Raw genomic sequence first — 15,812 nt, 5'->3', positions numbered from 1 at the left:
ACCAGGCTCCCTCGGGAAAGTGTCTGATTCCAGGTTTGGGTAGGGACCACACCCGATGAGTCTGGACCAAACTCAGAAAGACAAACAAGTCATCCAGAAGGGGCCCACGTGGGCTCTTGCATCTCCTGCATTGGTAGGTAGATTCTGCACCACTGAGGCACCTGGGAAGCCGTGTATACCGAAGGACTTAATGTGGGCATTTTGAGAATGACCTTGGTGAAATAAGTCAGAATGTAAACATCAAAAGGGCTTATTTTTTAAGATGATTTTATAAAAACTGGGGGTAAGGGTGGTGACAACCACACGCATCTATTTCAGTGAGGGTGATGGAGAGGGTCTCCTGGAACCCCATCCCCAAATTCCTCCCCTTGTCCAAGTCTGCTTCAAGGTGGACACCTGTGGCTCCGGAACGCTGCTGACGTTCTGTCCCTTCCCCTCATCTGCCGTTTGTTCCCTGCTCTCGAATGAGCCGCCCTGGCACAAAAGCCTCGTTTTAGTCTTCACGAGCTCACCAGCCCCAGGGGCCGGGTCTCCTTGGGACCAGCCTCCCCACCTTTGCTTTCCGGATGGTGTTGGAGCCCAGCCACCCAGCTGAGCAAGTTCTTCTTAGTACTTTTACACAAGGCCCATCTACGTATTAGAGGCAATTAAAAGCCCAGAGACTGCTCTCCAGAGGCTTCCAAAGGGCGTTAAGGAGACGCGCAGGATGTGGGAGGAGCCGGGGCCACGGGGGTGTGGCTCCTGGGAGAGCCGAGTTCTTGGTTAGATACTCATCCCCAGGTCATCAGCCAGCTCCTTTGGGAAAGCGCATCTGCCTCTCAGACTGTTTCCAGGAAACTTTTATAAGGCGAGGAGGCGGGGATGCAGAGAGAGCAGGCTGAAACACAATCTTAGAGCTTCATGATCGTGGAGATTCGACTCGGTCCTACCTCGATTTCCTGCCAATGTGCCGACTAGGGGAGAGAAGGGGTAACAAGAAACCTTTGGGTGTGAAATGGGAAACCAGGATTTTGAGGGGCTCCAGGCAGCTGGCCCTGTCTGTTGCAGGAAAGCTCGGAGCGTCTGGAATTCCTGGGCCAGCCTCTTTTCCCGCTGGCCTTGGTTTTCCAATCTGTAGAATGGGATTCCAGTGCTCGATGTTCCCAAGTTTCTTTTTATCTATTTAATTTTTGGCTACACTGGGTCTTCCTTGCTGGGCTTGGACTTTCTCCCGTTGTGAAGAACGGGAGCTGCTGTTCGTTGGAACGCGCCATCGTTAAAGATGCAGGCCTCTTAGGAGCTTTCTTAGGTCCGTGGCTGTGATCCATCATAGCTATGATCCGTGGCATAGATCCGTCAGACCTCGCCTGGTCTGACACTGTGTGCCTTCTAGAAGCAGCGGGAACCAGGGTCCAAATACATGCCTCCCAGGAGGCTGCCAAGAGATGGTTTAGACCTGCTCTGTCCGTGGCGTGGCCACTGGTCACGTGTGGCTGTTGGAACAAAGGCTCTGAGGGACCTCCCTGGCTTCCAGTGGTTCAGACTCTGCACTTTTGCTGCAGGGGGTGCGGGTTGGATCCCTGGTTGAGGAAGACCCCGCAGGGCCCACAGCCAAAAAAAACAGTAACTGAAAGGGTGGGCTGTACACCAGAAACTATCACAGTATTATAAATCAGCTATACTCCAATATAAAGTAAAAATTAAATTTAAAAACGAAACAAGATAGGAGATATATATTATACAACATGAGGAGTATAGCCAATATTTTTATAGTAACTATAGATGGAGTATAACCTTTAAAAATTGTGAGTCATTTATTACACACCTGTAACTTACATAACATTGTATAGTAACTACAGTTCTAAAGAGAGAAAGTAAAAGAAAGGAGAAGTTCATTTCCTCGGTTGTGTCAGCCACGTTTCACGTTCTCAGCCACGCATAGGCAGCGGCAGGGAGTGGTAAGTGCATAGGTGGTCCGTGTCCGTCACTGCAGAAAGTTCTAGGAGACAGTGCTGGTTCAGACACTCAGCCGGGGGAGGGAGGGTACTCCTTTGTCCAGGCACAGGCGGGGGTGCAGCCCCCGGAACCCCAAGGGCTGTCCGCCGAGCACACTGGTTCTTGCTCTCCGGGGCAGGGCCGGCCCTGGTCTCAGCAGCCTAGCCGCCGGCTGTGGCAGCTTGTCCCACGAACGGTCCCGCGGGCCCCGGGCGGCGGTTCTCCCCTGACCGCCCCTCCCGCTCCGCCCAGGTGGCTGTCCTACCTCCTCCTCTTCACCCTGGACCTGGTCCTCTGCCTCCTCGCCTGCCTGGGTCTGGCCAAGCGCTCCAGGTGCCTCCTGGCCTCGTGAGTAGCCTGCCTCTGGGTCTGGGGGGAGAGCCGGCCAAGCGTGGGGAGTGACAGTGCCGCGTCCAGAGGGATGGGGGCCCGGGGGGCCGGGGCACATGGGCGGCAGGGGCAGCCTGACGCTGCCTCCCTCCCCCTCCTCAGCACCCGGCCCGGGGGGAGGCGGGGGGGGGGGGGGCAGCCACCGTCCTGCTTCAGGGACACCAAGCCAGGGGCGGGCTTCCCCCCCCCCCCCCGCCCCTGCCTCCTGGGCCTGACTGTCCAGCGGCTGAGCCGTTAGAGCTGTTCGCCTCGCGCCCTTGCTGCTGTCTCATCCCTCGGGGACCTGTGCCCCGGGCATCGGTCCACATCCCTCTGCCAGCGGTCCAGGGCTCAGGCTGGGGCTGCCCTCGGGGCCACCGAGGGAGTCTGGAGGACCAGGGGGGACAAGGTCGTAGCCGAGAGGAAGGCCCCGAAGGCTGGGGGCAGGCAGCCACCATGGGGCCCCCGCCTGCCGGGACCCCACTGGCGGCTGCTTCTCCTCTAGGATGCTCTGCTGCGGGGTGCTGGCCCTGCTCCTCAGCTGGACCTCCCTGGCTGCTGACGCTGCCGTGGCCGTGGTGAGTCGGGGGCCATGGGGGTGCCAGGTGGTCCGCTCAGGTGGTCTTCGGTCTGGTGGTGCATTAATGTGTGCCGCCCAGCGTCCCCAGGGCAGGGCCAGCTTCTGGTCTCAGTCCCTAATCAAGAATCCGAGAGTCTTGGAACTAACGGGGCTCAGCTCATCCCTTTTGATGGGGACACAGGCCCCGGGAAAGGAAGAGGCTTGCCCCGGGGTCACAAGGCATTTGGGGGCAGAGCCAAGATAAGAGGCTTGAAGCCTGATCCTTTTCCCACCTGCCATGGCCTGTGCGGCCAGGCGCGGGGGACCAGGGGCCTTCTCTGGTGTGAAGAGCTGAGCCCAGGTGGTGGGGCTGGGCAGGGCTGGAAGCACCCTCGGGCTTCAGCACACACTCCCGGGACTTCCTCCCCAGCATCAGGAAAGTGGAAGGTGGCCTTTCAATTGCCTCCTGCCCATTGCCTTTGGACTCACACACACACACACACTGTCAGAATCACAGTGGTGTGTGCTTCCAGTTGTGGTACCTGGAAATATTAAAAAAAAAAAAAAAAAACAGACACACAAACACAAGGTGTCAGGAGTGTGGGGGGATGCTCCCTGGGCAGCTAACGCTTGGTCTTTAGACCAGACGCTCCAGGGGAGCTGTGTGCCTGGCGTTCACTCATTCATTCACTCATTCCATGTTAGGCTGCATGGCTCTCGGGGGTGTGGGTGCCTGGAGCTGAAGGAACCCAAAGAGAGGGACATTTGCTCTTACGTTTCAGTTCCCAAACGTGGGCAGATCATCACAGCCCCAAGTGAATAAACACAGTGGTGGTACAGGCTGCATGTCTGTGTGTGTGAGTGTTTGTGACAGAGGGGCAGATTTACGGGGATTTCAGAGAACCCCTTAGCTGACTTAAGGGCCACAGAGCAAACCTGTGACCTGCATCCATTCTGCCCTTTTCCGGGAGAAAAAAAAAGCGGGGTCTCACACAGGAACCCCCTACCCAAACGCGTGCCTGGCCCAGTGACGGGGGCCGCCTGGTGACCCTGCCTTGGCCAGTGGGCCTCCACGACGCCCCCAGAATGCCTGGACCCTGGTGCTTGTCTGAGTAGCTCTGGGCAGAGCTTGTCCGGATGGAGGAGGTGGGCCTCTCCTGCTTTGTCCCACCTCCCCACATCACACAGTGTCCGCTTTGGACCACAGAGGGAGCCCCTGGCAGGCAGGAGCCCACGTCCCCAGGGCTGGGCCCCCCCAGATACAGGGAAGAGCAGAGTCGGAGGGCCCGGGTGAAAGTCGCTCAGTCGTGTCGACTTTCTGCAGCCCCGTGGACTGTAGCCCGCCAGGCTCCTCTGTCCATGGGATTCTCCAGGCCAGAATCCTGGAGTGGGTTGCCATTCCCTTCTCCAGGGGCTCTTCCCAGCCCAGGGGTCGAACCCAGGTCTCACGCATGGCAGGCGGATTCTTTACCATCTGAGCCACCAGGAGAGCCCAGGTCACGGTCAAACGCATCCTGACGTCATCTGGAGAGGCGGGCTGAACAGCGTCCAGGGAGGGTGGCTGCTGGCCGAGGCCACACGCACAGCCGCCTGGCAGAGAGCCGCTTCTCTGGGGACAGGAGTGGGCACAGGGAAGCTTGCGCACGGCGGGCCCTCCCCCTGGCGCCTCCAGCTGGCCACCGCAGGCGCCCCTTCGGGAGACGGCTCCTTCCCAGCAGGGCCTCCTCCCTCTCACCAGGCTTCTGTGTTCACGGCGACCAGAGGCAACTCCAGCTCCCAGCCGAGGGCCCCCCGGGCGGCCAGGGAGCTGCAGAGAAAGGCCATCTCCCTAATTCGATTAATCAGGCCCTTGTGTGAGAGAGGGCGAGGGTGAGGCAGTGAATGGGCCTTTGATGGGGCTGCGGCTCCTGCTGCATTTTAATAGGAAGTGGGGCAGAAGGAGCCAGGCCCTCCGAGGTTGTTGTGGGGAGCTTTTGTGCGGCCACTGCCCCTGCCCGCCCAGCCTGTTTTTCTGGGGCTGCTCTTGTTTTTGTGTTTGAGAGCTGTGGGGCAGAGCGCCAACACTGTGGCCTCGCCCCCTCCCTCCCCTGTCCGCCCAGAAAGGGTCTCCAGGAAGGAGCACTGCCCCCCAAGAACGTGCCAGAGGACTTCCCTGGCGGTCCAGTGGCTGAGACTCCGAGCTCCCAGTGCAGGGGACCTGGGTTCAATCCCTGGTCAGGGAACTAGAACCCACACACCGCAACTTCGAGTTCCCGAGCCCCAACTAAAGACGCCGCGAGCCACACCTAAGACCCTGCTCAGTCAAATGAATACTTTTTAAAAAGAACATGATGAGAAGGCAGATGGGAGCCGGGGAACTGAGCCCTGCCTGCTCGACCACCCCGCTGCACAGTCCGGAGTGTGAGGCAGGGGTGAGGGGCAGAGAGGAGAGACAGCGCCCAAGGAGAAGGAGCGGGGAGAAGTGGCCTCTGGGAGAGGATGGAGGAGAGGGTCACCCAGGTGCTCTGGCCAGTGAGCATTCCCGCTCCCCAGCAGGGGACCCCGGGAACGTTCCTGAAGTTCCCCAGGCCTCATTTCCTCCTGTGTAGGATGGGCAGAAGAGCAGCACTTCCCTCGAAGGCTTGTTGATGGGGGCGAGATGGGTGGGTGGACCCCGGGAGGCGTGTGGTCAGTGTCCATCGGTTTGTTGTTCAGTCGCTCAGTCGTGTCTGACTCTTTGCGGCCCCATGGACTGCCTGCAGCACGCCAGGCCTCCCTGTCCATCACCATCTCCCAGAGTTTGCCCAAGTTCACGTCCACTGAGTCGGTGATGCCAGCCAACCGTCCCCCCCTCTGCTGCCCTCTTCTTTTGCCTTCAACCTTTCCCACTGGCCAGTTCGTCTCCTGCACGTTTATTCCCTTTCTAGGAGGGTCACTGGGGCAGGCTTCATAGATGGACACCCCTCCCCCAGAGTGGGGGCGGACTTGGTAATAGCAAGACAAAGAATAAAATAGAGACAGGCGAACAAGGCCGTGGTGCAGATAACTCTCCGAAATGCATCCCATGGCATCCCCTTGTCCCTCCCAGGAGAGGCGTTCAGAAATCAAAGGTAGCAGCGCAGAGTGCCTGCTGTCTGTCTGCCCATCACTCTTCTGAGTCCGCTGCGTGGATTGATTCATTAGGAGAAGAGCATATCTCTCCTGTGTGATTGATGAAGACGCTGAGACGCAGGCTAAGCCCTTGTCTCTAAAGTTAAGAGAGTCAGGCCGGGGCAAAGCCAGGACCCAGCCCAGGGAAGCTGGCCGCTGACGGTTCTTGCCCAGCCAGGTCTGAGCCGCGGGGTCCCCGTGCCTGAGCTCCTGGGAGTGTGTGACTCTCCTCCACCCCTCCCACTTCTCTCCGGCTCAGGGCGCCAGTGACTTCTGCGCGGCTCCAGACACCTTCATCCTGAACGTCACAGAGGGCCAAGTCCGCCCCGGTAAGATCTCGGCTGCTGTGGTAGGGCCATCTGGGGTGCTGGGTCCAGGCCCGCGGTCAGCCAGACTGCGCCCCCGAGGAAAACAAAGCGTCCGTCTCTCAGTCGTGTCCGACTCTTTGGGACCCCGTGGCCTGTAGCCCTCCAGACTCCTCTGTCGGTGGGATTCTCCAGGCAGGAATACTGGAGTGGGTAGCCATTCCCTTCTCCGGGGCATCTTCCCGACCGAGGGGTCTCCCACTTTGCAGGCAGATCCCCTGCCGTCTGAGCCACCAGGGAGACCCCAGACTGTGCCCTGCTTACCTTTCAGCCCCGCAACCACCCAGAGCCGCCCCGTCACCCAGAGTCCTTCAGGTCCAGCCGAGCCCACGGGCCGGGTCTTAGAAGCTGCCTCCTTCGGGAGCTCGGGGGCGGGCCTGGCCACAGAGCATGGATGAGCGCCGGGTCGCGTGTGCTGTGAGCGCCGTGTGATGAGCGCCGGGTCGCGTGTGCTGTGAGCGCCGTGTGCTGAGCGCCGGGTGAGCGACGGGTTGCGTGTGCTGTGAGCGCCGTGTGATGAGCGCCGGCTCACTCCTGCCTGACTCCAGTGTCTTTGCCTTTCTGCAGAGGTGACCCGGTACTACCTGTTCTGCAGTCAGAGCGCAAGCAGCCCCTTCCAGCAGGTACGCCCCGCCCAGTCCAGCCCCCACCCTGCCCCCGGCGCCCCCCAGTGGTCAGCCGCAGCACTGACCAGTAAGGTGGAGGTGCCTGGCTGTTCCTTGCTTCTTTGGGGTCCTCTGCAGGGGGCTCTTGGTCAGCTTGCATGGCCATCCATCACCCTGGATGCTGGTGTCCATGGAGAGGTTTTGCTTAAGTCTGGGGCGGGCCCCAGATTCTACATTTCTCACAAGCTCCCGGACAAGGCTGTCCCAGCAGGACACTTGGAGTAGCCGGAAGCAGGTGGACGGCGCGGCCCTCGGGAACGCTGAGGGCGGAGGGGAAGACCTCCTGCCGGCAGGAAGGGCCGTCCCCGATCAGGGACGTAACTGCAGCTGCAGATGATCAGGGGGCCCCAAAGGGGAAGCAGGCAGGTGGGGGCTCCTGGGAGTACCTCACGCGGGGCTGCGGTCTCTCCCGGCACAGGCCCTGACCGTCTTCCAGCGCTCGCTGACCGCCATGCAGATCCAGGTAGCGGGACTCCTGCAGTTTGCCTCGCCCCGCTTCCCCACCGCAGAGGTGAGGCGGCCAGCCCTGCCCTCGGGCCCTGGCTGGGGAAAGAAAGCGTGTCCCCTCCCTGTGAAGTCTAGCAGCTTCCTGTGGCTTTAAAGGCCTCTCTGCCGAAGCTGCCGTCTGCGGTTTTATCCACAAGCCCTCCCCGCCTTGCTCACTCTTCCTCTCGGTCTGTCCGCATGTCCGCCTCTTCCTGCTTCAGAAAGATCTGCTTGGAATCCAGCTCCTGCTGAATTCATCCGAGTCCAGCCTCCACCAGCTGACCGCCTTGTTGGACTGCCGGGGGCTGCACAAGGTGCGGGGTGGCCCTGGGGGGCAGGCGGAGGGCAGGGAGGGGGCACCCCAGCAGGCCACATCGTCCCAGGGAGAAGCCAGCAGAGGCTGGGAGAGCGATTGCCTGACTCGGGGAATGGGGTGGAAGAGTGCCTGGCTTCTAGATTCTCTCCAGTAGCTGAGACGGGGAGATGCAGAGAAAGGTACCAGGGGGTTGGGGTATGGAGAGCTGGATCTGTTTCGGGGCACCCTGAGCTATGTTTCGGGGCACCCTGAGCTATATGAGGAAGGCTGTTCCCTAGTGCCCAGACCCCCACAGCCATCTGGTCAACCCATCTAGTTCCTGAGTTGCAAGTGGACACCCGGCTCTCATTGCCAGGGTCATCTCTAGGAATCTGCAATGTTTGACATCCATGCAGGGAACACGCTGGGTGCATATGAGCCCCTCCTCTCCTCCAAAGCAGGAAACCGGTGTATGTTGACAAGCTCTCACATCCCACGTGGATTTCGAGCGAATAGTCATGATAATGATCACGACTGCAAGTTACTGAGTCCCTGTGTTCCACCTTGTTCTGTGTGCTGTGTATCCGATATATCGTTTAGTCCTCACTGTTAAACTGTGAAATACATATTTCATGAAAAATGTTATAGATAGCAATCTGTCTGTGAATATAGATGGATGGATGGATGGATGATAGACAGATGTATCTATCTTTTTATCTATCAAGCAGCTTAACGAAGATTCCAGAGCTATCGAGTCAAGGACTTGGGTTTCCAATCCCGGCAGCCTGACTTGAGAGCTGAGAACGGGGTGACCCTGGTACCCTTCCTTCCTCCCCAGCCTCCACACGCCATCCCTCAGCGAGTGCCCGCAGCTGTACCCTCGGATCTACCCTGCCCCATCCTCTTCTGTCCCCCCACAGCCCCCACTTTGGTCCAAGCACCACCCTGCTCCCCTGGGTGACAGCTGTGGCCCCCTAACTAGTCCCCACTTTCTCCCACCCGCTTCCCTTTCATGTACGGCAGCCAGAGCAGCCTTCTGAAAACCAAATTGGATCACAGCCTTCCGTCCCCAAACCCGCCAGTGTCTTCCCATCACCTTGCGTTACATCCAGGCTCCTCCTTGCCTGCCCCACGAGGTCCAGCATGAGCTGGCACCACCGCCTCGCGTGTCCTCGGCTGACCTCTCCCCCCCTCCTGAACACGCCAAGCCTGGCCCCTTTGCCTCAGAGGCTGCAGGCTCGCTCCGCTTCCCTGCTCTCCTGGCCCCAGATTAGATGCCCTCTGCCCTCTGGCTCCCCCACCTGCAAGCTCGGCATCTGTCCTGTTCCGAGTCCAGCACACACACAGTCGGTATTTTCAGTAAACGCGTGGAGAGAATCCAAGAAGTGCCCCGCCGTGTCGGGGTCGCGAACGTGGGCCCGTCGTGAATGAACACTGTGCCTGGGATGGGGAGGGGAGGCGATCCCAGGCCCGGGCTGGGAGAGAGGGGCTTCCAGAGGCCAGCTGGGACCCCAGGCAGTGCCCCACTCCCCCTGCAGCTGCGTGTCCCTCTTCCTCCTCCAGGACTACCTGGACGCCCTCGCCGGCGTCTGCTACGACGGCCTCGAGGGCCTGCTCTACCTCGGCCTCTTCTCCCTCCTGGCCGCGCTGGCCTTTTCCATCATGACCTGCCTGGGGCCGGGGGCGTGGAAGCACTGTGCCAGGAGGTGGGCTTCCTGGGGGAGGAGGCGGGAGGCTCTGCTCTCTGGCGGAGCTGAGAACTGATAACCTGGGGTAGAGAGGGGCAGTCGGGGGCTGGCATTCAGCCCCAACAGGCTGGCTGGATTTCTGCTGCAGCGTCCCTGAAAGTCCAGACAGGACCCCAGAAGGAGGTTGGAGGGGGCCAGAGCAGGGCCAAGGATGATGATGGCATCATGCCACAGCCTGGCCTCCTTAGCTTGTCCCCGCTTCCTCTGCACGACTTTGTGGGGTGATGCTGCTGCCGAGAGGGGTGCCCCCAGAACACCGGAAGGAACAGACTGTAGCACTGTTCCCAGGGCACCTGTAGTCTCATGGAGGAGGCAGAGACGAGATGGCATTTCAGTATCTCGAGAGTAATCAGAAAAGGAAGCAGGGTGTGGAGGGTCATTGTGCAGGTGGTCAGCAGGGTGGCCTGCCTGGAGGAGGTGGCTGTGCAGTTGGGACCGGAGCAGAGTAATATGTATCAGGCGGGGCTGAAGACCACGTTTTCAGAGAACCTCAAGGAGACACCTGCGGCCAGCGGGGGCCGACCTGGGAGGAAAGATGGGAAAGTGGGCCAGGCCCCCACTGCCTGGTGTCAGCCCCCTCACCCCTCACGGCCGTATCCTGCGTGTCATCCTAGGGACAGGGACTATGACGACATCGACGACGACGACCCCTTCAACCCCCAGGCCCGGCGCATCGCCGCCCACAGCCCGTCTCGGGGGCAGCTTCGCAGCTTCTGCAGCTACAGCAGCGGCCTGGGCAGTCAGGGCAGCCTGCACCCCACCCAGACCGTCTCCAACGCCCCCGTCTCGGAGTACATGTACGGCAGGGCTCCCCCAACACGCCGGGCTGCGGCAGCGTTGCTTTTCCTGGCCTTCAGGACGCTGGATCTGCGGGCGGGGGCATGCTTGGGTCCAGGGTGCCAGGGTGGGGGAGGAAGGCGTCCGAGGCCAGCGGGGCCCCTGGCTGCAGTCGGGATGCCTGAGTGTGGCCCCCCCACCCAGAGCATCTCCTGCTGGAGGAAGAACCACTGCAGGTGTCAGGTCCTTTTCCTCCAGCCTGCAGGGCAGGTCGAAGGCCCGAGAAGCTGAGTTTCCCCTGGCCCATCCATCAGCTGCTCCCTGCTCCTCCCTCCCCTCTGTGGTCCGCTTCCATGTCCCGTATGCACACCCCCGGGACCCTCCTGCAGAAGTCCAGGCACACACCTGTGTCCCCCCCTCCCCCCACCGAGCGCTCCTCACCCCTCTCAACCCCGCAGGAACCAAGCCGCGCTGTTTGGTGGGAGCCCACGCTACGAGAATGTGCCGCTCATCGGAAGAGGGTCCCCGCCGCCCACGGTAAGCTGGGCTCCCCAGGCAAACGCACAAACCCTGCTCGGGAGGGGGGTGCAGTTAAAGAGAAAACCTCCTGGGGACCCATTGAATCCCTCCCACAGAAGCAGAAAAGAACAAAACAGTTTTGTTATTGGATAAGCATTAATCCAGATGGCCAGGACATCCCTGGAGGTCCAGCGGTTAAGACTGAGCTCCCATTGCAGAGGGTGCAGGTTCGATCCCTGGTGGGGGAACAAGATCCTGATGCCGCGTGGTGCAGCCGAAAAAGAAACAGAAAGCAAACAAAACTCAGCCTGGCATTTATAAGAAAGAAGGGGGTCTGAGATGAGGTTGGACGTCTGTATTCTTGAGCCAGGTGTCTGTCGGGGAAGGCGCAGTCGCTTTCACTGGGCTGGGCGAGGCGTTTCACCCGCCCCATCCCAGTAGTTTGGAAGAAGCCATTCAGATGATGAACCTGGAGCCCTGATGCCCCAAGGACACGAGACCCAGCACATAGACTTGGCTTTGTGAACCAGCTCAGTGCATCCAATGAGTGCTCTTAGTGAAAAGCACAGTGCTAGACCCGGGAAAGAGAGCCGGGGACCTAGCCCGTCTTCAGGAAACGGGGTAATCCACAGGGGGGTGACTCAGAAAGCTGCTGTAATAAGTGCCGTATGGTGCGATGGGCCCTAGAGGGGGGAACTGTTCTTCAGGGTCTGAGAAGGTGACCTTTCCACCTTACCGTGGAGCACGGGGTCTCCCCCAGGGACACTCGAGTTTGTTACCCCAGAGGATGTCTGGCCACATCTCAAGGCATCTTTGGGCTTCCCCCATGCCTCAGGTGGCAAAGATCCCTCCTGCCAAGGCAGGAGACATCAGAGACCCAGGTTCGATCCCTGGGTGGGGAAGATCCCCTGGAGAAAGAAATGGCAACCCACTCCAGTATTCTTGCCTGGAGAACCCCACGGACAGAGGAGCCTGGCGGGCTACAGTCTATGGGGTCCCAAAGATTCGGACCCAACTGAGCAGCTGACATTTTCACTTTACACTTAAAGGCATCTTTGATCGTCACACCTGGCGGGGGGTGCTGGCTGCTCTCAGCCTCTAGCGGGTGGAGGCCAGGGGCGCTACTGGGCACAGGCCAGCCCCCCGCATGCAGGACAATCAGCCTCAGGTGTCCGCAGCGTCCTGCTCAAGCCTACCCTCCGGCTCTCCATGCCCTGCCCCGCCTTGCTGCTGTTTTGCCCAGACCGCCCTCAACCCAGGCCTTGCTCTCGCTCCTGGGGGCCCCAGGCAGGGACAGCGGCACGTCCAGGCCTACTTCCAGAGTTGGCACCTTTGAAATCCCAAGCTGGCTTCTCTGTAAACCAGAAGAAGCCTTTCAGGTTCCTGCTTCCTCCCGCCAGCTGTTGTGGCCCCAAGAATGCAGGTTGATTTTCATATTAATCTCAGTACAACATAAAATAATTAGGAGAAATCTGATGCTGTGACACATGAATTACTCAAGGCCCTGGAATGCCAACAGTAAATGAATTTCCGATTGCCTTCTGTTTTGAAAGATCCAGGCCACTCTCCATGCCTTCAGCAGAGATAATCAGAAAACTGACCTTATTTGCAAGGCTCGAGGGCAGAATAAACCTTCCCCCAGGAAAGACTGAAGGCAAAAGAAGAAGAGGCAGAGGATGAGATGGTTAGATAGCATCACCAGCTCAATGGACGTGAATTTGACCAAAGTCCAGGAGATGGTGAGGTCTAGGGAGCCTGGCGTGCTGCAATCCACAGGGTCAAAACGAGTGGGACACGACTTAACAACTGAAGAACAACTAAAAGTGCCTCTAGGTGTCCCTGGAAGGGCAAAATTGAGACCCAGTCAATTTTAAGGGGTTAAGGAGTCTCAGACCCCCTCCCCTCACCCAGCTGGAAGCCTTTGCCCGGCTCAGGTGTGAGTGGTTCGGACCTGAACCCCTGGGGCCAGAGGACAGTCAGGTTCCTGTGGATCATTGCTCCTGAGTCAGAAGACCAACAGCACCTGGAGCTTGTGGGACATGCAGACTCTCAGGTCGTACATTTGATGAGAGATGCGATAATGTAAGAGGCCATATCCTTAACTTCCGAGCAATAGCTGGCTAACATCTGCTGCAGACACTCAAACTTTGTGTTTCTCTGACTTGGCTGCACTGGGAAGAACTTATTATAAAAATATTAGAGGCGGCACTTTGAAACAGCTTATTTATTTATTTATTCACTTATGGCCACCCTGGGTCTGCAGTGCTGCCTGCAGACTCCTCTGGTTGCATTGGCGGGGCGGGGGCGGGGGGGCTCCTCTTCGTTGCGGTGTGTGGGCCTCTCATTGCGGGCACTTCTCTTACTGTGGAGCACCGTCCCTAGAGCTAGAGGCTTAGTTGCTCTGTGGCATGTGGGATCTTCCCAGACCAGGGATCAAACCCCTGTTCCCTGCATTGGCTGGTGGATTCTTAACCACTGGACCCCCAGGGAAGTCCCAAAAGGCTTAATTTTATGTGTATTTTATGTCATAAAAAAGTACTGGTGGGTGCGGCCTGGGTATCGGGATGTTTTCAGAACCCTCCCCAGCCCCACCCTGCAGTGTCTCTAATGCACAGCCAGGTTTGAGAAGCCCTGGGTTAGGGACCTTTCTGCTTTATATTAGTCCACCCTTTCAATGTTAGAGCTGAGTCCTCTTAGGTCCATTGTGCAGGTGGGGAGACTGAGGCTGGAGCAATTGGAGAACCTCCTCCAAGGTCATAGGATGAGTAAGGTGCACGGCTGGGATTTGAACCTGGCTCTCGCAGTCAGTGGGCCTGTGCCGTCAGCCTGCTCTCTTGGCAGACTCCTTAGCGCACGGGTGCATTAGGGAGGCTGGTCGGGTGTGCACCGTGAGCTTGGGAAGCAGATGTCCCGATGGCCCCAGGGTTGGAAGCTTCAGCAGACACGAAGCCTGCCCAGGCCACCCCCACTGTCCTCCAGTAACCCCCACGAGGCCTTGACGTTGAGACTCGGCGCCCAGCTGCCGTGCTGGCGCTTCTGCGAGCACGGAGTCCGGTGTGACGGGCGACGTGTGAGCCTGTCCTGACCGCCCCTCCCCTCTCTCCCACAGTACTCGCCCAGCATGCGGGCCACCTACCTGTCCGTGGCGGACGAACACCTGCGGCACTACGGGAACGAGTTTCCAGCCTAACACACTTTCGGAGTTCCTGCCTCCTTGCTCCGTTTTGGTTTTTAACTAAGGCAAATGCAAGTGTGTTTCTTTAACAGAAACCAAAGGCATATAGAGACTGCAGGATCAGAAGGCTCCGGCTGGCGCCAGGGAGCGACTGAAGATTCGGGGAGAGTCAGCCTGGGGTTGGCTGACATTCCCGGGCAGACAGAAGCCCCATGAACTGGACCATCCCTCTCCCTCCGCTGACTCCCTCTCCACACCGGAAACGTCCCCAGGTGCTTGGCCGTCCCTAAGCTAGGAGCCTGGTTCAGTTCACCCCTGAGTCCCCGCCTCGCCAGGTGGGGAAGGGCAGTGACAAGGGGCTGGATCAGGCTTGAGGGTCCCCTTGCCAGGACTCTGCCTCCTGCAGGCACAACCGGAAACCCAGGTAGCCATTCTCGGGGTCACCTCTCCTCCTGGCTGCTCAGATGGGTACCATTTACCCACAGGTAAAGGCAGATGGGCTGATCAGGAGATGCTTTTTAAGGTGACATCCCTGATGAGACCAGACACTGTCCAACTCAGCCTTCCAGGGCCAGGTAGACTCTTCCTAGGCCACGGAGGGAAGGTCTTGGCAGGTTCTGCCTATGAGGCCAGGAGCTCCAGGGCCTTGCAGCCTGGTGGGGTTCCAGGTGGCCGTGATGGACCTCTCTTCTCTGCAACCTTCGGTCACCTCACCTCCATTCCAGAATCTCCACTGTGAGTTTGCTCATGGCAGTAGGGGCGGTCTCAGGTATTCACAGACACTTTGAAAAAGTGACTCTCTTTCTTGCCAGTGTTCTAAAGATTCTTGATTGTCCAAAGAATTGAAACTCACCCCACAAGCCAGTTTTTACAGCAGATGTGGGGCTGATCCTTCCCACCTGATTTGTCAACCAAAACAGAAGTCAGTGAGACACCCTGTCCCCAGATGCTGGTTGGTGGGGATGTGTGTTCATCCCACCTGGACGGACGCATCTTGAGAGAATAAAGTCTCTAGGAGGGAAGTCTGAACGTGAACAGAGTCTGGTCCCGGAGACCAGCTGCACGGCCACATAAACTCTCCCTGCTTCTGTCTCCAAGTTGGTCCTAAAGCTTTTAGCAAAGTGATGTCCTGATGTACAGACGGGCATCTTCCCTACCTCTTCCTCCATCCTGTCCCTGCCCCTGACCAGTACCTGCTGGGTGAGGAGGAGCCTGGGGACCAGGAGGAAGTAATGACCCACCACCCTCTCCGCTGAGGAGCCAGCATTAGCATCTTTGGTGCTTCCAACCTCCTGCCCGGCCAGAGTGCACGGCCCGGGAGTCCCACAGCCTCCCACACTGAAGCAGGGGCGTGGGGTAGCATGGCTGTGAACCGGGGCACCGCTTCTGGCCAGAACAGAACAGCAGAGTGGTTCTCAGGCTCCAGCCAAGCCTCCCCAACCGCGGGACCACTGGGCCGCCAGGACTCTCTCCCCCATCCCCCTGTACATACATGGACCATGACCGCACCCTGGTGAGGCCGTGTCGCGTGCAGACAGGACTCTGCTGCGTCGAGGTGGTGCTTCTTAACGTTCCTCGTTGGCCACTAGAGTTGTTTTTAATGCATGTAAACTAAACTAGAACCCCCTGCATGGTTCCTGGAGGAGCCAGGTGGGCACACCTCTGCTTAATACAGGTGCGCCCTCACCTGGGGAAGAAATAAACCACTGGTACTAAAATGCACGCTGTGTCCAACTTCCTCGGCTTTGGGA

At 58.9% G+C, this 15,812-nt stretch overlaps 1 protein-coding gene across 3 annotated transcripts in view; it reads left to right on the top strand.

Annotated features, from left to right (window-relative positions):
• Positions 1-15,783, top strand: part of TTYH2 (tweety family member 2) — a 35,047-nt gene extending 19,264 nt beyond the window's left edge. For 2 of the 3 annotated variants that reach the window (XM_070480031.1, XM_070480033.1), the window contains 10 exons: positions 2,227-2,322; positions 2,849-2,921; positions 6,291-6,360; positions 6,964-7,019; positions 7,480-7,572; positions 7,769-7,861; positions 9,406-9,548; positions 10,205-10,387; positions 10,826-10,904; positions 13,996-15,783. In XM_070480031.1, the coding sequence (XP_070336132.1) occupies positions 2,227-2,322; positions 2,849-2,921; positions 6,291-6,360; positions 6,964-7,019; positions 7,480-7,572; positions 7,769-7,861; positions 9,406-9,548; positions 10,205-10,387; positions 10,826-10,904; positions 13,996-14,076 (967 nt within the window). In that variant the 3' untranslated portion in view covers positions 14,077-15,783. The remainder of the gene's footprint in view (positions 1-2,226; positions 2,323-2,848; positions 2,922-6,290; positions 6,361-6,963; positions 7,020-7,479; positions 7,573-7,768; positions 7,862-9,405; positions 9,549-10,204; positions 10,388-10,825; positions 10,905-13,995) is intronic. The other variant, XM_070480032.1, reaches the window with a different exon arrangement.
• The last annotated feature ends 29 nt before the right edge of the window (positions 15,784-15,812 follow it).

Source organism: Odocoileus virginianus, chromosome 17 (assembly GCF_023699985.2).
Source record: "Odocoileus virginianus isolate 20LAN1187 ecotype Illinois chromosome 17, Ovbor_1.2, whole genome shotgun sequence".
In the NCBI taxonomy this organism is placed as follows: domain Eukaryota; kingdom Metazoa; phylum Chordata; class Mammalia; order Artiodactyla; family Cervidae; genus Odocoileus; species Odocoileus virginianus.
The sequence above is the reverse complement of the archived record's forward strand: the minus strand, read 5'-3'. Positions and strand labels throughout refer to the sequence as shown.